The sequence below is a fragment of the Mytilus edulis genome, chromosome 10, assembly GCF_963676685.1.
Source record: "Mytilus edulis chromosome 10, xbMytEdul2.2, whole genome shotgun sequence".
Taxonomy (NCBI): domain Eukaryota; kingdom Metazoa; phylum Mollusca; class Bivalvia; order Mytilida; family Mytilidae; genus Mytilus; species Mytilus edulis.
This window is the reverse complement of record NC_092353.1, coordinates 83751203-83774562: the sequence shown is the minus strand read 5'-3', so window position 1 is coordinate 83774562 and position 23360 is coordinate 83751203. Positions and strand designations below refer to the sequence as shown.

The window sequence follows — 23360 nt, the reverse complement described above, 5'->3', positions numbered from 1 at the left end:
AAGCGAGTTTAACATTTTGTAACTACCACTGTATGATGGTGCTAACAGGAAAGCTTAATTCCCTTTTGCAAACAAAACTGTTACTACCGATGCTGCTACCGAAGAAGGAATCGGAAGAAGACGTCGATCATTGTGTTGATGTGCTACCGCTATAAACACAGACTTCCCTGAAACGACTGAAAACTTGGAGAAGCGCATGCATGAGTGGCGAGAGATTGTGCGGTATTGTCATGCTCCATGTTCATCGCGATAAGGATGTTAGCAGACCATATATACTGAAACTATTTGACGAAACCGGCCTTAGAAAAATTTGGCAAGCTCTACAGAATCGATGTTTGTTCTATGTTCTGGCGTCCCCCTCTAATTAATATTTGAATGATTATCTTACATTAAAATTAAATAAAGTTGTTCAGAATTTGGTGTTAGTAAAAGTCTAAATATGAAAAATTTATATAAAAAGTGTCCAAATTTAAAACATTGTCAAACTCTCTGGGAATGCCTAGAATGCAGGATTTCACCCATGACAACGTGTAGTAACAATGGTCAAACTTTTATGAATTTAAACCTGTTATGTCTTCAAATTGGTAATTTATATACCATGTTTATCAAATGTTATTAATTAAATTCATTTTCCCTTTCTAATTCCTTTTAAAAATTGTCAATGCTTACCGCCTAGACTACGCTCATAGGGAAATACCCCAAAATGGTACCCCAAGGGGGAAATTCCAAACACTTTTTTTTAATAATATTTGTTTCATATTTTTATTATTTTTTTTTATTTTTTTATCGATTTCAGTATAAAAACAATATACGTATAGTGTCTTGAAATATGAAATTTATTTGTATTTGGTTGATTCGCTGAAGGTTTAAATTACTAAGACTTTTGCTAACTTTTCACTAATTGTTTTTGTGCTATGAGTAACACATCATGTGTCACTTGTGAAGCAGGATATGCTAAACCTACTGGAGCACCTGAGACTATGCCGGTATTTTTGTGGTTTGGTTGGTGTAGTTTTTTATGTTTTGTTAACTGCTGTTTAGTTGACTCTTAATGTATTTGTCACTGTCGCATTCACAACTATTCAATGAATATTTTTTTGTCGTAATCAAATTTTATAGATGTAATCTCATTAGCATTACCTTGTTCTTTTTACTGTTGATTTATTTACTGCATATTTTATCAATCAACTATACACAGCTACTTTTGCATAAGTATTATTTCTGTACTAAAAATTTGTAGTACTGGAAATCTACTTTTAATATTCAGTACTATTTTGTTACTCTAAAATTATTGTAATATTTAGGTACCTGTATTTCACAGTACTTTATTTGTACTTGAAATTTAGGTACTACAGATTTTTGGTTACTACCGTTACATTTTCAGCATTTTGAAAGTTTTTCTATTTCAAATCTCTTAAAGTTATGATTTTCAAACATGGAATATTGTATTATTTCTGTACCAAAATATTAAGTACAAATCAAGTACTTTAAAATACAAGTACCTGAATATTACCATAGTTTTAAAGTAAAGAAATAGTACTAAATATTAAAAGTAAATTTCCAGTACTACATTGTTTTAGTACAGAAATAGTACCTATGCAAAAGTAGCTGTGTATATTATTGAATTAGTTTGCATTATTATGCAAGAATTGTCTGATATTTCAATCAGTGGTTAGGTGCTGCCATATGTTTTCATATACTTCGACTGTATGCAAATAATGTAATAGTAGGAGTTTTCCCCTTTTGCCAACATCAAGGATTTAATAGATATGAAACTAAGGATTTGTATAGTAACATTTGATCATTATGGACTTTAATACTTACAAAACGTTTATTTAGATACTTAGGTGATGCAAAAATCCGCCATCAATGAAGGCACGCTGAGTCCCTTCGAAATGCACAATAGATTCACACAAAATATCGCACTGCATAACACATTATAATACAGTCTATGCAAAAGTCTATGAGATTTCAATCCTAACTACATGTATACAAATCATTGGTGTAACTAGGAACATATATACAGTTCCCGAATGAAACCACTTGTGAAAAATTATTGGTGGTATCCACACATTCCATCATAAATCAACCAAATTAAAATTGTTTCACTGATAACTAGATCTTACAAGAAGTTTGATTCTGAAATTTTATCATTTGAATTTTTATTCTAATAAATGTCTTTACTAATACAAATTGTGACTTGGATGGAGAGTTGTCTCATTCGCACTCATACCACATCTTCTTATATATATAATTAGTCATATATAAGAAATTTAACCTGTTTGTTTTCTTATATGGCATAACTCCAACTCATTGGAAATACAATTAACAAGCAAAAAAGAACACATTTTTCACATGATCAAAATAAATATTTATTCAAACATGAAAAACCTTCATATTTCTCTATAATTAACATGATCTACACTGTTAGTTGGCAGTGAATAAATTTACATACATAATGTATGTACAAACTTCTAAACTTGAGCTTTAATTTACCAATCATTTATATACATACAGCACCTAAAGAAAAATACCTACAAACCATGGTCACATGGTAACAAAATGGATTTCTCTATGACGTAAATGAAAAATAAATAAATATATAAATAATCCTATTCAATGCGTAAATGAGTGACACTTTACAGATGGCCAAAACCAAAAAGTTATATTCAGTTTATTTTTGATTTATTTGAATTCAAGGTCAGATTGAAGTAATATGCTATATCATAACCTTGATTGACAGGTGTTGGAATGTGTATTTAGTCATGATTAAGTTTGTACTATTTTGACACAAAAGTTATTTTCAGAGATATATTTTTTATGTTCTTTATTTTCTTAAAAATATAACCATGGCTCCAATATAACAATTTCTATATACTCTTGGTCACCTAAAGTTACTCCAAATCTGACCTAAATTTTGTTAATTTATATAAAACTTAGCCATTTAATTTGATGAATAATTAAAAGCTACTCATTCCTTAGAATATATTCAAGTAAATCGCTAAAAAAACCCCAAAAATAACAACATCTTTCTAAAATAAAAATTAATAATAACTGTGCTTAATAGAAATAGATAAATTTGAAAAAAATATCATAAAACCCCTTACACAGAAAGATAAGAATGTATCAGAAAAGTGCTGTAGTATCTATTTTTAGTAATGTTATAAATACATAGTGGCTGTCACATGATCAGCCAGCAACACATGTGTGACATTTGACCTCCTTTTGAATGGATGGATGTCTAAAAATTGACATGATTTACAGCAATGAAATGATCTGTGGATTTCTATAACTTTTCAAGTAAATGTACATATCAATACCCTTTAATAGACATCATCCTAAAACATTTTGTCAGTATCCAGTCAGAACGTACCAATTTTCTTGCATAAGATGCACATTTAGACACCTTTAAAAGTCTCTTCAGTGATGAGGCCAAAATATTTGAAATTTAAATCCTAATAATAACATTAAAGGGTTGACTAATATCCAATCTTCATATTTTCATAAAGAATATAACGATATTCAGTGGAAGTTTTTAGTCCAATATTTGTCAGGCCTGTTAAGACTGTCTGACCAACATAAAATTTCTAAAAGTGTCAACAAGTAAGATATATCTTGAGACCTCTGCCTTAACATGAAATCTAATATGATCTTATGATGCATATATTACGAATTAATCAATTTTGTCTAAAATCATGAATGTTAATGTTAAAAATATCCCAAAATATAAGTGGTCACATTTATATTGAATAGGCATTGATTCAATATAATTACAACCAATTATGTCCTGCTTGTTTAGGGACTTTTATGAAAAGAAAATTATACTTATTCTATCTCACTGAGAAATTGAGAATTAACAGGTGAAATATGGAATAACTGAATATGATCCATTTACATAAATTATGGGAAAATGTTATAATGATCTAAAAATGAGTCTAAAAATTACTATTTCTTATAACATGAAATTCATAAAAAAATGATGAATTACTTCAAATTCAAAGTTAAATATACAACAGGTTTTTCAGTAACAAAATTCACTCTAAATATTGCACACCATGGTTTCCCCAATGTATTGCAAAGCTAATAAGTCATTGCATTGTGAAGCTGCTGAAACTGTACTAAAAAGGGAGGTTATTCTATAGTTCAAAGGGGAGGTAACTCTAAACAAGACATTAAATTGAAAATGGAGTTTAACTCCTGCTATAAGCTTCTCTTTCAAGCCACATAAGCATTACTACAAAAGATTAAAACTCAATACACATGCTGACATATTTTATAGTTTCAAAAATTTCATAAGTAACATAATTTGAAACATTGAGAGTTTTTAAACCCTCTTTATTTTTTGCCTTTTGTAATGACTGCCAATATTGACCTCTTAATAAAATTCAAAGCTCAAAACAAATCTACATGATCCAGCATAATGAAACCTATTTATACTTATAAAGACTGAAACCATTGTTCACAATTAACAGGAGTTGGTTTTAAGGAGGTAAAATATTTCATATTTTTTTCTCTGGGACTAGTGCTCCTGATCTTGTTTTTTAATGACCAAGGAATAAGTGTAAACAGGTTTCACTGATATCTTTAATAAGAAATTAACAAACAAAATATGCAAAAATTTACCATGTATATTCATTTTGTGCTTTTTCAGATCAACAAAATGTTAAAAATATTTCAACTTTTATAGTGCCAAATAATTTGAATTGAAATATATAAATATTTGTTCAGCCCTATGCATAACAGATTTCACTCAGATCCAAATTGGAAAACCCCTTTCTATAAATAAATATATACCATAATATTCCATCAAAACATTTGTGTACAATAACAATTTTATGTCCACTCAAGCTAGGAGAAGACAGAATAAATAAATATCACAATATCAAAACAAAAGAATATTCGTCATGACGACAACCCCGATATGACCCTCAACCAGCTTCCTCTTCACACCATCGTCTTTCCGTTGTCTGTCGTCACCTGTTTGAGAAGAATTGAAGCCATTTTAGAATAACATATTTTGGGATTTTAAATTTTTCTTTTAAGGGAGTTACTAAGAAAATTATATATGTTTGCTCTCTTGGATTCTTATAATTGATCCAGTATCAAACTTCACTCTTCAAAATTCTGAAAGATACCTTCACATACCTGTAAATGAAAGTGAGGCTATCATCATAATTTTGAAATAAGGCTCTAACCTCTTTAAATTTCAAGTTTCAAAACAACAAATAAGTTTTCAATGATAACTTCATTTCTAAAAATAAAACAACGGGTCTAGCTACTATCACAGCTAATTGGTTTACAATCTGTTCAAGAATTCAAAGTTATTTAATTTAAAAAAATCAAGAAAATCATTTATAAGTTTTTTCATGATTTGATGGTATCCTTTTCTTTTGCCTTTCTTTATGTTTTGCTAGGTAATCACTAAATTTTCATCAGAGATATAATCACAATCGCAATGGTTAAAAATTTGCCTCAGGAGAGCAAATCCATTGATAGATGGATAGATACTGATAATCTTACAAGTATTTAATTAATGGACAAAAGAAACCGACAAATATTTTCTGATGTTTTTTTTTTTAAAGACGGTTGTCCATCAAAAATAATTTTACAAGTTCAGAGAAATTTCCTTTCCCTTTTAATTAATTTTTTCTTCTGACATTTAGCACTGGGAACTTATATAAACATTATCCTAGTTTTATATTCAAATCTAAGGATTTATCTGAAGGTTAACACACAGTAACAGATTTTCACAAGGTTCATGATAATGGATGACCCAGAAAAAAATCAGGGAAAAGCACCTGTATTCATCAAACCATCAGACAATCATTCGCCCCTCCCCCTCTTTCTTCAAAAAATAAAATAATCTACTGATTCTCTGTATAGTTTAATGAATACAAGTACAAGCATGGTACAGCTAAGAACATATAATATTACAACACCAAGGATAGGTCAAATAAACATGCTTAAACATGCATCAAATAAAAATACATATATATTCAGTCTGTCAGCTATTTTATTCCTCTTCATAACAATATCATTTATCACCTTGTAAATTTATTGTATTTTAAATTTTTTCAATTAAGTCTTTTTTTGGAAATCTTTTTATTTTCAATATGTCAATAAAATTCCTAGTTAACTTTGAAAAGTGAGGAAAAAAATTGAACCATTTTACATTTTCATGTATAAAACTAAATCCAAATTTATAATCATGTAACTTAAATGTAAAGAGAAATAAAATGCCAACAGAAACTGACCAATACCAAATCATCCATATGCTGCCCTCAATGAAAATTCAATTATAAAAATCATTCAGATTATACAGAAATACTGCGTAACAATTTTAACATTGCACAATTCCAATTTTGGCCTCTTAAAAATAGCACCGAGTATTTAAAAAGTCAACTGACACAGTGACACGTTTATATGAACAATTTGAAAAAGTTCATGACATGGCACTTCATATAAGTTCACGACTTCATTTGTCACATGGGTTCGATTCGTGACATCACATGTCACATGACGTGGAATCCATGCTCGAGATGGAAATTTCTTGAATGCTACTGCTATGACTGTCAATACTAGCGGAATCATCGTCTTGACTTTGTGAGCTATAATTAGCTGCTTCTTGTAGCCTCTTTATCATGTTCAGCTGAAATAATTATATTTAAAACATAAGCATTCCTCAAAATTAAAATAAGCTGATAAATATGTTTCTTGTAGAATAACTGCAAAATTTCAATAATTTCATCCAAATAATTTCTTGCAGATTTAAAATAATTGAAATCAAACAGCTACTAGGTCAGCATGTTTCAAGGGACATAACTCTTCGGAATCACTGATAAGTTTGACTTCACGCCATTTTCAGTCTGTTGCAAGCTTCTAAGAAACACAGAGTTATGGAATATTGCTCCCAATGAATGCTAAGAAAAAAGTAATGAGGAAACTCTCTGTTACAAACACATAAGTGATTGAAGGGTTATGTCCCTTTCTGCAAGCCTACCCCATTAATCACAGACCTAAAAACACCATTTTCTAATATTTCACAAAAATAATACATTGTTAAATCAAAATTGTTCTTGAATTTAATTCAATATAAGAAAATATGAAAACAAATGTGTCTTTTCATCCATTTTTTGAAGATCCAGTGTAAACAAAAATATGATTGGTGAAGCGACAGAAAGGTAGGTACATTGGTGATTTTTAGGTCTGACTCATAACACATATCATGCAGTGTGATGCGAAATTCTCTTATCTTGCAGAAGAAACCATTTATAAGCTGACCACTTTTCTTACAATAAGTAATTTCAATTAAAACTTTAAAATAATCAGTTTGTTTGACTCTAAAATCTATTTTGATCCGAGAATTGAACTCCCTTTAAGGAAAACAAATATCTCCCCAGCCTTTTTGTCTCAAAAGTATTTGAGTTCCGAACTCTTTTAATTGTAAGAAATATAAATGGAGAGTTTTTGCAGAGAATATAAATAAACAGTAGAGGGATGTTCATGAAATAATTTGATCTGATAAAAAGCTTTTTGATTACTGTTCCTCATTGTGTATCAAAGCAGATTTATCTAAATTACAATGTCAAGATTTTATAATTTATGTTTTAAAAAAGTTTGAATTGATATAATCAAATTTAGTCTAAGTTTATCTAAAAGTTAGATGTATCTCAAAGTGTACAATATTTTGATCATTATTTTTTAAATATAATTGAATTTTCTTATAATTTCCTTTCTGCCACCTACTCAGTTCCCTTTTCTCTGGTACTAAATAGCAGGTTCCCCATGCATCTAATACAACAAGTTTTCTTCAAATGCATTAAACACACAATCCAAAATAAATGAAGGATCTACGAAACCAAAAATGAAAACATGCTGCATGCAATCATGCCTTTATCCACGACAAATACACATGGTGATGGTGTGCTAACGATTTTTTCCATTTAAACAAAAATAGTGACATCAAAACATAAAATAAACATGAATTTCCATATTAAGAATGCTTAAATAGTTTGTTGTGTTAATTCATAAATGTCAAAATAAATAGCAACTTTTTTTTTTTTTAAATCTTATTTCACAATTTGTAATATAGTCTAAGTTCAAAATAGTAAATGGTTTCCAACTTGTATTTGACAAGTGAAACTAAACGCAACTAAATTAATGACTAAATCACTAGAAAATAAGACAAACCAAAATAGCATGGAAAATAAAGGGTAGAAAGTACATCAAAATAATAAATCAAAACTCTTCTAACATGAAGTACACAACAACAGATAACATTTAAGCATTCTTTTCTACAAGGAAGGGATGGGATTGTGAAAGGTTCATGGTCTGGTTGTGTTCAGTCAACCGAAACAGTTGTTACACATCACTGACCAGCTGATCCCCATTTTCTGTGGTAGCTTCTGCAGATTTGGCTTTTGGTTGTGGGGTGCTAGTGATGATTCCAGGGGTATCATAGCCAACATCTTCTTGTCGTATCCGTAGTAACTGAGAATCTTCTTCCTTGGATACAGTCCATGGATACGTCTCCATGATCCAATCTGTGGGATCCTCCCACGGAGCTCTTCTGCCATAAACCTAATAAATAAATCAATAGTAAAAAATGTGATGGATAAGAACACATGGTTTATTTCTTTGAAGGAATTTAGAAATATTTTATATGTAAGAAACTCCCATTTGGTATTTTCTTGCAAAGTCTTTTGTTTGTAATACCTTTGAAAATAGGGCATTTAAAATGCTATCATTAACAGTACACCTATGTACATATACAAATCATTGTATGTAGCTACAAACAGTCATTAATTTGGGACAGGATTGCTTCCCTTGAATTTTAAATAAGCATTTCAGCTAGGAAAATAATTCTTTAGCCTCTGTTGGTCAAAGAGCTGATTTTGAACACAGAATACCAGGATTCAAGTCTGAAAGGAGATGTAATTTTCCAAAAAGAATCATACTCCTTGATTAAAAAGAAATGAAACAAAAATAAGAGGTAAGTCTATTTCCCTTTACATGAACTTTATTGTTACATTATATGCTCATTTAAAAGAAGTTTAGAACTTTGAAAAACAGGTTCTAGCCAGGTCTTTATTTTACATATCACATAAAACTGTTCAACTCAAAAATGTCTTTCTTACTTGTAGCCCTTCTCGGACAGCCTCTAACATGTACGGTATTATGGAATAATTCCACAGGTCTATAAACCATATCTGTGAAGCTGTTATATCCATGGGACATGTAAGGAACAGCCTTGGACCTACAATAAATATCAAAATACTGTCATACTGTTCCCTGAAAAGTTTTTAAAAATCTTGACAAAAGTAATTACTGTTTCCACAAACTTTAATATTTGTATATCAGAAGGGGTCTAATTCAAAGTGATGAAAATCTTATACAGGTGCATAACATCTCAGAGATATGTGCTTTCCAAAAACTGAAAAATAACATTTATGCAACTTAAAACATGTCACATGGTATCAAAACAAGATAAAGCTTGGTGCCAACTATCAAGATGTTTGAACTTGATTTTACTGAGAAAATGAGATATTTTTGTGGATGGATAGTGGTAAATCAGTTCAACCCTTTCTTTTGAACCCCTATGATCTGTTTGTTTACTTACCTATGGTAACATCAGATGAACTGTGTGTTTCCAGGAATTTATTAATATGTAACCAGACTTTAGGAATCCAGTCTATTATTTTATTCAGGTCGTTGTTTCTTATTCCTGTCCGTACTTCAGCTTCCACCAACTTCCGGCGCAAAAACCTGCCAAGGAATCCCTTAACTGGTTCCATATGATTGGCACAAAGCACCCACCTGATAAATGAAAACATTCTATATAATTCAATGCAGAGGCATTTTATGTATTTCTTGTGTAAATAACTCTTTACCCTTTTCAAAAAAATTAACAGATTTCTATGTAAAATACTTCATATTAGAAGTAAACACTGTAAAGCAATATTAATAGATTTCAAATTTTCCGAAAAATGTAATACATCGCACACCATGACTTTTTAATCATATTTAAACTTAACAGTACATAATTCGATGTCTTGAGGCATATAATTAAATGATTAATACAATTATTGAGAGGAATTTCAAAAATTAAAAGTTTCTTTATTATTATAACAATTATTCTGTACAATATTTGATAAAACATTAGAAAACAGAAGTTTCCTATAGATGAGTTCAAGATTATACAATTCTTACCTGAAGTTATGATGAAGTTGAAGATTTGTGGTAGAACATGTGGCTTGGTTCATTGTTCCAATGATGTATGGACTAAAAATAGAAATAATAATAGTTCAATGATCATAGCACTAGAAAAGCATTTGTTGTGGATGACTTAATCATTATTTAAATGGGTTATAAATAGTTAAACTACTTTCACCTATTTCTTAGATTTGAACTAAGTATCATCTTCAATATATCTGAAATAAGAAGTATGAACAACTGAAGTCCGACTCTGGGTGAGGGATTTTCTTGTTGCTTTCAAGACCCATCGGTGGCCTTTTGGATGTTTTTTTTTGCTCTTTGGTAAAGATGTTTGTCTCTTTGACACATTCCACATTTCAATTCTCAATTTTATTCTTCTTTCATTTTCTAATTCTTTAAAGTAACCTACCATTTTTGATATTTAACACTGAGGAAACCATTGAACACCTCTCCAAGTGAGCCAACATGATGGAGGTTGTCGAGTATTATAACGCTAGGTAATTCTCCAGCACTACTGTTCTCACACTGGTCAGCAATGTTGGCTAAATACTGTCGTAATTCTTTGGCTGATTTATGGTCTACATTAAATGTGGCTACTGATCCTGCAGTTAATTCTTTTCCAGACCTACATGTAGAATAAACAAATGGAATATGACTGAAAAGTTACAGCTGATTTCATTGAGTGTGTAGAGAAAGGTAGAATCCTTTGTTAGCTGCTTGTTAGTAGAACCATTAAGTCATTATTAGGTTGGGTAAACTACCCTCATTTAAGAGTAGACTAGTCTGACAGATTACTAATCTATCAGTCTATAGGACTAGACTACTCCAATAGGAGGGTAGTATACTTTACCTAATAATGACTTCACGGTTGAGCTAACAAGCAAGCTAACCAAGTGTTTTACCTTTCCCTACACACTCAATGAAATTGGCTGTAACATAATCATATACAATTAGTATTTGTTTGGCTTTAATGTTTTAAAATCAAAACCCATCTTTTTTTTAATTGTTTCAAATTTTGTTATCCTATGCCTTTCAATGGTGTACTATACAGTGTGGCTTTTGCTCCTTGTGGAAGCCTGTTATTGATAACATCCTTGTGCTTTATCTTTGGTAGAATTGTTGTTTCATTAACAATAGCATTGTTTCTCCTTATTCTATAATCAGATAGTCAACAAAGAAATAAGTGTGGTACTTATAATTTTTCTGTAATGAACAATTAAAGTAAGAAATACTTATATGTAAATGTTATGAAGTGGCTGCAGGAAAAAAATACACACAAAGACAGTGCTTCAATGATATAATTGATTGATTTTGTTGGTTATTGTACTCATAAACTAGTATGGGCTTCTTGAAGGTCGTACGGTTTCCAATAGTTGTTTTAATTTCTGTGTCATTTGGTCTCTTGTGAAAAGTTGTCTCATTGGCAATCTTCTTTTTATATAAGTTGATAACTGAATCAGAAAAAGCATTTAAATTATCAAGCACTTTAATTGTCTTACAATACATATAGTGCTCCTCCACACGTCAATATCTTAACCAAAAGCTTACCTAAGAACTAAATGTTCTGCCAATTTCTGGGCTAAATATGTCTTTCCTGTGCCACTTGGACCACACAGAATAATTCTTCGATGTTCTAACAATAATGAGACATATCGTTGCACTATAGATTTTGGTATTAATGTTTCAAAGGCAAGAGAATCCACACTGTTCTGTTTGGTACCTGAAAAAATAACAAGACTACAAGATGAATAAAATAGTAATTTGTGATATAAACTTCTTAATTATTTGTACTTTGTCAAACAGTAAATTTTGTGTTTTCAACTATACCTAAAACAAGAATGTGGTCTAGTACACGGATGCACCACTCACACTACCATTTTCTATGTTTTCAGTGGACCGTGAAGTTGGGGTAAAAACTGTAGTTTCGTATTAAAATTTAGATAGTCTAACAGGTGTCCTTTGCTCTTTGCACAATCTTATGATCCTTACATTGCACAATATGAGTGTTAATGAAAACCTTACCTTTTAAACAGATGCCTATCTGCATTGTCTCCCCTACTAAGTAACTCTGGTAATTCTGTTTCTTACCTTTTAAACAGATGCCTATCTGCATTGTCTCCCCTACTAAGTAACCAATGGGAAGTAACTCTGGTAATTCTGCTCCTTACCTTTTAAACAGATGCCTATCTGCATTGTCTCCCCTACTAAGTAACCAATGGGAAGTAACTCTGGTAATTCTGCTCCTTACCTTTTAAACAGATGCCTATCTGCATTGTCTCCCCTACTAAGTAACCAATGGGAAGTAACTCTGGTAATTCTGCTCCTTACCTTTTAAACAGATGCCTATCTGCATTGTCTCCCCTACTAAGTAACCGATGGGAAGTAACTCTGGTAATTCTGCTTCCTTCGTTCGCATGATTTCACTAATATGATATGAATAGACACTTTCAGCACTTAGACCAAGATTAGTCACTGGATCTACCCGTAAAACATATTCCTACAGAAAAAATAAATTAAAGATTAAAAATAACATTTTAGTTAAAACAAATTCAGATTGTCTTTTCCACTTGTCCAAATATAAAAAGTTGTAGGGTGGGGATGATGTTTAGACCATCTAACATCATAGTACATTGGCTCATCACTAGTTATACTTAACAAGGCTATTTTTGTCAACACAAATGATTTTCCACATTGAAATGTCCAGATTATATAACTCTATTCATCTATTAATAGAACTCAACTAACATAATTTTAAAAGAATACAAAAGCTTTACAAATTTTGCAATATTTTGAGCCCAAATCTGTATCTTATATTTTATGTTCTCCTTTTAATGGCAATTGAAAAAAACAAAATAATAGGATTAAGTGGATTAGTTTTAGTATGTATCAGAAAAACACAATTTTGTACTGAGGTTTTATTTTCAGCATCATATGCCAAATCAACGAAAGACAAAATACAGCAAAAGAAAACTGCATACAAACAGAAATTGAACACAATGATTTTAAATATTGGTAAACTTAGTCTTATCAAATTGATTTTGAGATGAACTCTACATTTCACAAATTTAAACCCAACTCAAACAAAGTTCTGGTATTTGCCAAAATTTTATTTTAAAAGAAATCAAATACCAAAAAAGTTTCTTTATAATCATACCCAGCCATGTGCTTTTTCTAACTTTGATTTGAGAAAGTAAAAACTGCTCTTACTATTTTTCATTCCACAGAATTAAGAGTTGTGACTCCCAGAATTAATCTTGACAAAACAGATTTTAAGATATTTAATATATTATAATTTTTATTTTAATATCATATTCAGTGGTATGTAACATCATATAATGTTGTTTAACACAGTATTTCATTTATCAATTCCCATAGTGCAAATTTTAGGATTCAGAAGTTTCAATGTTTCATAATAAACTGTAAAAACTTTTGCCAAAGTTTTTTTTCCAACCTGTAATACATACCTTTAATATTTTTCTAACAATGTTATCTAAAATATCCCATTTTGTCTTCCCACTGACTGATAATGAACCAATTAATACTTCAGCTGGTTTCTGAAAAAGAAATATACTAGAATTATCTCCCTTGTCATATATTATCTAGGCTGAAATGTTAATATCAAACCATTAATTTAAAGATTGACACAAATGGGATTTTTTTTCCTTATTTCAAATTTAATATTTTCTGTTTAGCAACAGCATTTATTTTAACATAACTGAAATAAGGAAAAAAATATTTTGTTCATTGTTGAAGGTCATACTATATAATAATAGATGTGGTATGATTTACCACAGAGACCTCTATCCACAAGAGACCAAAGTTCAAGGATGTAAACAAATAAAAGGCACATAATGTTTTTTCTTATTGTTGAAGGCTGTACAATTTCCTATAATCACTTACATCCACTTCCTTTGAACTTTGGTAGATAGTCATCTCATTGACAATCACACCACCTCTCCTTATTTTTTTACTGTGTGGCCTTCAACAATGAACAAAACATATACCATAAAGTAAGCTGTAAAATACCCTAGTTTTATCTTTAAACAAAACATTTGCACTAAACAATTAGTTAAATACTTTAAATTACTGCCAAAGAATGCAGACTTATTAAAAAGAACCAGGTATATAATTATTGGCATGCCTTTGACTTAAATATTTGAATCAGTGACAAGATAAAGCCTTGACAGACAACTTATTTTTACATTTTTATCCTACATCTTTCATTGCAGAAGATTATAGAAAATTATCCAGTCTATTAATAAATATGTTTTTGAAAGTTTAAAGTCATTAGATTTGTAAACAGATTTTTCCGTTAATGTCATAGAAAAAAATAAGATAGAAGGTACAGAATGGATGACAAAAAATCCTAATTCAATCAAAAAACTGACACTACATTTGCAAAACACAAAAATAAAACAGCTAAAAGACAAACAAAAGTATATGTACCACTACATATATAAAGTAAAGTCTAAGCATGGGAATGTGGCTATAAGACAATGACCTTTAGTTGTTAATTTCTGTGTCATTTTGGTCTCTTTTGGAGAGTTCTCTCATTGGCAATCATACCACATCTTCTTTTCTTTAAATTTAAATGTTGAAGAAACAAGAATGTGTCCCCAGTTCACGGATGCCTCATCAGTACTATCATTTTCTATGTTCAGTTGACCGTGAAAATCGGGTGAAATCTCTAATTTGGCATTGAAATTTCAAAGATCATATCATAGGGAACATATGTGTACTAAGTTTCAAATTGATTGGACTTCACCTTCATCAAAAACTACCTTGACAAAAAACTTTAAACAAAACTTTAACCTGAAGTGGGACAGACGGACAAACGGAAGGACAAATGAATGGTTGAACGAATAAACAGACGGACGAACCAACAAAAGAACAGACCAGAAAAACATAATGCCCATAAATGGGACATAAAAATAATAGTATGCAACAAATACTTCTAGAAAAGACGACTTACCAAAACATCTGTACCCAGCCGTAGCGGACTAGGTTTAGAACCTAAATAGACAGTCATTGTCACTCTCTTCCCTTCCCGATCCTGACTTTCTGATAATAACATTTCTGGAATGGAAAGATGAACTAATAATACACCTTAACTGGTGAAAGTGACTTTCTTTTGTGCAGAAGACTCTTTAGATCAGTATTACTTGACATTCTAATAATCAGATATACCGGTACTTGTTTTCATTGTTTGTTCGGTGTTTTTTGCCACTTTCAGCATTTTTTGGTACATCAAACATCAAGCATGGAAAATAAAGATGTTTTTTTTTTACTTTTTTATACAAAATAAAGGCACAGCAAATAGTGAGAAAGAGATATTTGATGGACAAAAATACAAAATGATGGATGTACGAATGAAGGGACAATTTGAATGCAATCAGGTCCACTTTCCTAAGTGGCGGTATACCAAGACTATTTTGATGCTCTATGTGTCTTATGAATCACTATATTTGTCTGCAAACTTACTATAGCCATTCAGAGCAGTTATAAACATACCTAAACTGGGTTGTTCTTGAAAAAAACCGCCAAATAAAAGAATCACTATTATTCAAACCTGACCTTTATTAAAGAAAAGTTTCAACATACCTGAACTCGGTTGTTCTTCAATATTAAGAGGCTTATCCAATGAAACACCATTTATTCAAACCTGATCTAAACTAAAGAAGGATCCAACATACCTAAACTAGGTAGTTCTTGAATAAAATGCCCAGCAAATGACACTATTTTTTCCAACTTGATCTAAACTAAAGAAAGGATTCCACATACCTAAACTTGGCTGTTCTTCAATACTATGAGGTCTATCCATTGAAACACTATTTTTCCTAGAGTGAGCAATTAAGGCAGGGTTCAACATACCTAAACTAGGCTGTTCTTGAACACTAATAGATCTTTCCAATGAATCACTATTTGTCCGTGAGTGAACTAATAAGGAAGACTGAGACGAGTTAAGTCCTCGTGACCCCACCATCATACGCTGGAGTCTATCATTGTCAGCTTTTAAGGCACTCATTTCATTTTTCATTTTAGTCATTGTCTCTCTGAGTTGTTCTAACTGATGTGCCGAGGACAAAGCCTCTAAACGAGTGTCTGTTAGTTTCATATCTTTATCACGAAGTTGCTTCCGTAAATCTAATACTGTTGATACATCTTCAGCTTCATAAATTCTGGAATCAGAAAGAAATGGATATTTCAATTCTACAACATTGTTTGATAAAATAAAACACAAGGTTATACGTCAATTATCTTATAGCATTTTCGGCATAAAACACATAATTGATGAATTTTCTAGTGACCTGTCTCAGTTGCATGACCTAACAGACTTGGTTCATATCTGTCATTTTTTTTCCATAAATTGTAAGGTTTTAAACTAGACCATTAGTTTTCTCGTATTAATTGATTCACATTTTGACACGTCTGGTCCTTTCATGGCTGACTTATGGGTTTTTCTCATTATTGAAGGCTGTATGGTTGCCTATAACTGTTTTTTATCTATTTTATTTGAATGTGAGTGGATAGTTGTCTCACTGGCAATCATACCACATTTCTTTACTTTTATATTGTTACTAGAATCGATATTAAGGATTTTGAAGCTCTGACTTTAAAGTCGTTGAAAGTACTTTTTTGTTTCTAGGTTTTTTTTGTCCAAACCCAATTTACTGTGCTAGTGCCCTTGTGTATCACCACTTTATGAGTGACATAAAAGATGTTTTTCACTGATTAATACATGGAAAAGTTACTGGATTTGTTGCAAGTCTTGTTTGGAGTTGAAGCTTAACAATACTACTGAAAGGTAATATATATGCATAGCCAATGAAAGTCATTATCCTATATATCATTTATTTTCAATATTGATACAAAAAACCTATAAATGTAACAATGTTTATTTTTCACGTTTGATTAATTATTTCCACTTTACATAATGTAACCAGATTTCCAAATAATTGGCATTAAATTGTATTTCTCTTGGACAATAAATTTTATTTCTATTTTGACATGTGATTCTATTTTAGTTTCTTTATCAGATTCGTGGTCTAAAAATAGTTTACAAATATTCATTAAATCGTAACAAAGTAGTATAAGTTTCATCAGATAATTTATAATCAAGTTTTTTTGTGCTTATATTTGATCTGTACAAATGGCATTAATGTATTTCTAATTACAAAATAAATGATGTTCTAATCAAATAATAAATGGTAGTTACAAATTATATGTTAGAAAATGATCAACAAAAGATGATATCCCGAATGTCAAAATATTCAGTTACATAAATCTAGTCAATTACGGTTCAGAAAATTCTAATAAATGTTAATAGAAACTTAGTGCTTGACACAGAATTGCGCAGATCAAGAACCTTGACCTATGGTATATTTTTTCTGTTTTGACTTTTTGCTGTTGGCGGCAGTGTTGCTGCAATTGTGCATGCATGGAAAATCGGAGGAAGGATTTTCATAAATGTTAATAACAGTAACTGTAGCATTGACAAAAATCTATTTCATTTGACACTGAAAATGAATTCATTTTATTGAATTATTTTTCTAGATGTCTTTTAGTAATGCTGTCTCATTGATTTGTATTCCCATGGTATTTTCAGCCTCTCTTTCACATTGTTTTTAATTTGTAGTAGAAGTGCTTTACAATACTTACGCTCCTGATGAATGTGAACCTTTAATAAAACTCGGACCATTTGGCATGTGGACCTGTAATAATGGAGAATTGGGGGCCGAAGCATTGGACCGTAGACTTCCCATATCCATCTCACAATCAGACATAGAACCATTCCTGTTCTTCTTCTTGGCAAAAGCCTTACTAAAAGAACTTCTTAGCTGCAAAATAATATATATATATTGCATTATCATTAAAAAAAAAATGACCCACTAGTTGTTAGAATATGATCTTTTCAGACATAATAATACAAAAAAAAATCCTGAACAACATCAAAACCAACAAGATTGATTTGGCTTGTTTCTTGTCATTTAAAAAATATGCAACAAAATGTTTTTGCTTTGTTATTAAAGTTTTACAATTAGAAAATATCTGTTTTAGCTCTAAAATGTTGATATGTAACAAAAACTTAAGTTTCGTTATTGAACTAACAATGCTTTTGAAATAGATGCTTTTAAGATTTGTTTGCGGAAGAAAAAGTTTTTATTCATTGCTAATGTTACCACAGTTCTGCCCATAAAAGAATAGTTACATTAGATGTATGTTTCATTATGATAATTTATTTTGATTGGCTAACTGCACATCACGTGTTATTCCGTAAGCAATTGCATTGCTCAATAAAACTTTTCATTAGTGATAACACGTGGTCCCACAATAAAGTGCACAGGTGAATTAAATAAAACAATAATGAAATTCGTATTTTCATGATCATTGTTAAAAAAAATGTAATTATAAGTATTGAATGCTTCTTTTTGTAACTTCCGCGCTTCATACAAAATGTACTTCGGTCAACGCTTTTACACCTTAATGAAGTTACAAAAAGAAGCATTCAATTCTTAATTATTAAATGTTATCAAAGACAAGTAAGTGTTTGTAAGAAATACTGTGAATTAATTTAGCTGTGTTTTTACTCAGTACTTTCTAATTGAATTTGCCATTTCAGTATCTAAAGCATTGTGGGTAATATTTTCAAAAGTGTACATCAAAGTGTTGTGGAAAGGTTAAACTTTCCAAAACAGAAATTTTACTAAATGACACAAAAATGGTGATTTTTTTGTTGAAAAAGGAAAAAGACATTTTTTACTTACCCAGCCCTTCTTTTTCTTCTTGCCCTTCCCAGCATCTCCGTCTGTCGCTGCTGACTGTTGGCTCGTCATACTACAGGCACTTGATAAACTGTTAATACTGGACACACTATCAGAGGACATCTGACGCGTAATCCGAGCCTCTGCAAAAATTTAAACTCAAATGTCAAAAATAATTCAAATTAGGTAACAAGCTGCAATAATCAAAATGGCTAGAACATTATAAATAATTTTCTGATGTTTAAAAGTTACAAACAGAATTTTAATATCATTAATTTTTACTATCACAAGAGCTTTAAATCCATTTTTCAGATATTCAACAGAAAATCAAATATCATAAAAGAAAAAAAAATCTGTTTAATGTCAACTCTAATTTCAAGTACCATTATAGTAATTAAACACCGAGATGAAATTTATAAAGAAAATTATTGACTAAATTTTTTTTCTCCCTCATAATATAAGCGTATGAAAATGGCATGACATTGATTAAATTAGAAATGTTAAAATAGTAACTTTACAATTGTTTGAACTATTCTGTAAAGAGTTTGTCCACAAAAGGTTGAATTTGTAAGTTTGCTTATGTGTACCATGTAATTAATAACAATTGATTGTGATGATATGCTTAGGATCCAAGAAGGGGGAGAGTAAAAAATTTCATAAACATGATAAATAAATGCATGCTAAAACAATCTTTTTATAAGAAATTGTAACAAATATCAAAAATACACAAGCACACACACAATCCAAAATATAGGGAAACTTTCCAGAAAATTATGGTCAACAAATCAAAAACTTTGTTATCCAAAGAAAAAAATCCCAACTTTGCAGTGAAAATATTAGTTAAAATGTCATGTAAATAGAATGTAGAAATTGTTTTTTTCTGTTTTTGCACACCAAAGACAAACAATAAAAATAGTCGATATGACAAAGTTAATGTGGTATTGATTGCCATTGAGACAACTATCCACCAAAGTCCAAATGTCAAAATGTGAAACATTTTAAAAAAGAAAACCAATGGGCTAAAATAATTTCAATAATCTTATTTCTATCACAAATTGAGAATTTAATTTTTCAAATTATTTGGAAACAATTTTGTTTAGTGTTTTTTTAGTAAGTAAAAAATGATTCTATAACATTCAACAAGGGAGACAACTGACTACATGGAAGCTGGTTCGTGGCAGGGTTACTGGGTACTAAGACTACATGCAGTGATTGATTAGTAAGAATTGTCCATGTTATATTACCAGCAGGCATCGGCAGGGTATGAAACGCCCTACCTCCTTGGTGATGTTGGTGATGGTGATGGTGTTGGTGTGGTTGATGGTTTGGAGAGCTATGTATATCGACTTTAGCGACCATACCAGGGGATGTATGGCGACGTCCTACATTGGGACTGATTATTGGGTCCGGTATGTTAAACCCACTCTGTCTTTTCAACGATTCTATTGTTGTCCGTAGTTCATTGAGTTCAGAGTCCTGTAAAAAAAGAAAAAGAAAAAACATTAATTATTTTTTTAGCACCTTAAGGAATTCTGAAAATTGTATACAACAGCTAAATAATTATACAGCGATGTGAGGTAAACAAAGAGACATCAACGGCCAACCCAACCAAGACAAACACAAAGACATTTAAGGTCAACACTACTGTCTAGTCTTTAATATTAGCAAGGTGTTGACACAATAGATCTTTGAGTCATGAACAAATTTATAACTTGGAGACCATCAAAAACAAACGGTAAAACACTATAATCTTCAGAAAACTGAAATTTTTCATCAATTAAGTTTACCAGGTAAACACTTATGAAACAAGTGTACAAGGTTTCACAGTATAAGTCAGTGCCAAATCTCATGCAGATTTTTAACTATAAAGACTATAGTGAGGTCAAAGATTTATTAACAAATATTCAATTTACATGGATAATGTCTTGTATCAAATATAATGTTCTAATACTCACTACAAAATATAAAATGTCATTCAAATTACATCTTTGTACCTCATCACAAAAAAAAGTTTATAGAAAATGTTGTTAAACATTTTTATGCCTTTTGATAAACTTGTGGATCCCAAGTTATGTTATTCCAAAATAATCTGCAATCTGAGGGAAACTCAGTGGCGGATCCAGGGGGAGGGTTCCGGGCGTTGAAAGTTCAAACTTGGAGCCCACACCTTTTTTTTTTTTAGACGATCAATGCATTTAAATGGGGACATATAGACTATAGTTGGACCCCCCTTTAAAAATGGCTCTATCCGCCCCTGAAACTTGAAGCAATTCCTGTTGCTCATAATAACATGACCTACACTTGGTAAATATCAAGAAGATGCCAAGAGAAATTAACAGCCGAATTTAAAGAGAAAATTAATGTAGAATATTTGGCAAGTGTCTTTACATTAAACATCTGATGATTTAATACAAGGATCTTCACTTGGGATAACATTCTTAATATCAACTGCCAATATACACACATAAATATTCTGACTAGTTCTAAAAACATGCTTGTAAATTATCAACATCTCTAGAAACTAAATTCCACCTAAAACCAACACTTTAGTTGTTTATTTTTAATTATCTTGTTGATATTTTCTATCAACAACAGAAGCTTTGAAGATTATGTACAGCATTTCTTATGTAGATTATAGTTGGTGAAATTTGAAGTTTATGGAAAAATACTGAATATGAACAAATCAAATCAAAGGGGAGTAACTCTTACTAAATTGAAATCACAAAAAATAAGAATAAATCATTAGAGCATTTATTTTAAAAAACTTTTTAGATGTTAATCAACTTTCTTGGAAAAGTTCAATTTAAATAAAAAGTTAGTTCAAGCTTTTCTGATGTTGACTGCAATTTTTGTGATGTCCTCTGTTTAAATTTAGCATAAAGGTTATTAGAACATTATTGGTTTTAATTCGATATACATTTCTTTAACAACTCTTTGAATGAACATAGAACTGAAGTTGGTGTTTATGGAACCTATCTTATTGGCAATCATATAATACCCCCCCTTTTCCATATTTCCATTGAACTGACCAAAGTGCATGCAAACTTGTTATCACAAACAGTAACAATTAACATTCCTAAGAGCCCATGGTATGTAAACATTTCACAATGGGGAAATACAACTCTCTATCTCTCTTAGTATTCCCCTATGCATGGATTCCATTATCTATTTCATTCATACAGCAAACATATATAAATGTTATCCATTGCATATTGAGCAATCAAATAGATTAATGAATTATTGTAAGAAATAATCAATTATTCCCATTCCAAAAAACATTTATACTGAAATTCAATGTTTTCTGATGAAGACTGAGTGATGTACATGTATTTTCTGATGGTAACCATGAATAATTTCAGAAGATTTTCAGCGAAAAAAGCCATGTAAAATCAGGAGGGGAATTAAAGACCTCTGTAATCAAAGAAGTCAGGAGACAGGACTTGGTACAAACTCCTAAAGACCTGGAGCGCCATTGTGTAGGAACTAAACTCATAGAATATAGATTACAAAAGATATTTTACCCTCTGTTCAGACAGACAGCATGGGCTAAATAAGCTCTCCAAAATAAACATGACCTGCAGACAAACACAATATCAATACACAATCTCATCGTACACTTTAAACATTCTATGTGGGGGTCAGGTGTTTATTTTATTTGATAATATAGTACAAATACAAAGCAGCTGAATAAAAAATGACAGATGAATACAGATTAAATTCAGTTAGTTTGAAGATCTAAGGCTACATGTTGGTACAGTAGGCCAATGATAATGACTTTAAGATGGAGAACAGCAGTAAAAATTCAAGTTACTTAAATATTGGTATTGTCTTTGGTCTTTAACAAAACAGTATTATAACACCTAAATATTATTTCATCATTTTATCTCATTTTATGACAGATCCACCCTTTACACACATTTTTTATTCAGTGTTCTGAGATTTTTTGACACTTTTGCTAACAATAGATAGCATTACATCCTGGAGAAATAAGGTACAGTGCAATGTTTTATATACATATATATACACAAAATGTACCATATCAGGAAAGCGGCAAAGGCCAAGAACGACTGGAGAACTGGTACAATTCCATGTTTTATATACCATCTAAGGCAAAAATCAAGAAACATGTTATATATTGACAAAGCCTTACCTTGCAAAGACTGATCAAAATTCCAGAAAATTATGCCTAAAGAATACATTCCACATGAAACAAAAGTACAAATTCCTACACAAAATTGGAAAGCATCCTCAAATTCCCTCGTCAGATCTGTGAGTCAAATATTCAAATTCACTATTTGTTGATTAAAGAGTGTTGAATTAATATTATAAAAACATATGGACAAGTTAAAACAATATCTCCAACTGTAAATATTATGAGCTAGA

At 30.8% G+C, this 23360-nt stretch overlaps 1 protein-coding gene across 30 annotated transcripts in view; it reads right to left on the bottom strand.

Annotated features, from left to right (window-relative positions):
* Window positions 1-2347: 2347 nt before the first annotated feature.
* Window positions 2348-23360, bottom strand: part of LOC139492042 (neuron navigator 2-like) — a 322278-nt gene continuing 301265 nt past the window's right edge. For 18 of the 30 annotated variants that reach the window (XM_071280132.1, XM_071280142.1, XM_071280137.1 and 15 more), the window contains 14 exons: window positions 20222-20453; window positions 18981-19120; window positions 17875-18053; window positions 15997-16394; window positions 15188-15291; window positions 13680-13769; window positions 12544-12712; window positions 11764-11935; window positions 10625-10840; window positions 10210-10281; window positions 9620-9816; window positions 9138-9256; window positions 8377-8580; window positions 2348-6649 (listed from right to left, as the gene is read on the bottom strand). In XM_071280132.1, the coding sequence (XP_071136233.1) occupies window positions 6506-6649; window positions 8377-8580; window positions 9138-9256; window positions 9620-9816; window positions 10210-10281; window positions 10625-10840; window positions 11764-11935; window positions 12544-12712; window positions 13680-13769; window positions 15188-15291; window positions 15997-16394; window positions 17875-18053; window positions 18981-19120; window positions 20222-20453 (2436 nt within the window). In that variant the 3' untranslated portion in view covers window positions 2348-6505. The remainder of the gene's footprint in view (window positions 6650-8376; window positions 8581-9137; window positions 9257-9619; window positions 9817-10209; window positions 10282-10624; window positions 10841-11763; window positions 11936-12543; window positions 12713-13679; window positions 13770-15187; window positions 15292-15996; window positions 16395-17874; window positions 18054-18980; window positions 19121-20221; window positions 20454-23360) is intronic. The other 12 variants (XM_071280116.1, XM_071280122.1, XM_071280121.1 and 9 more) reach the window with 7 other exon arrangements.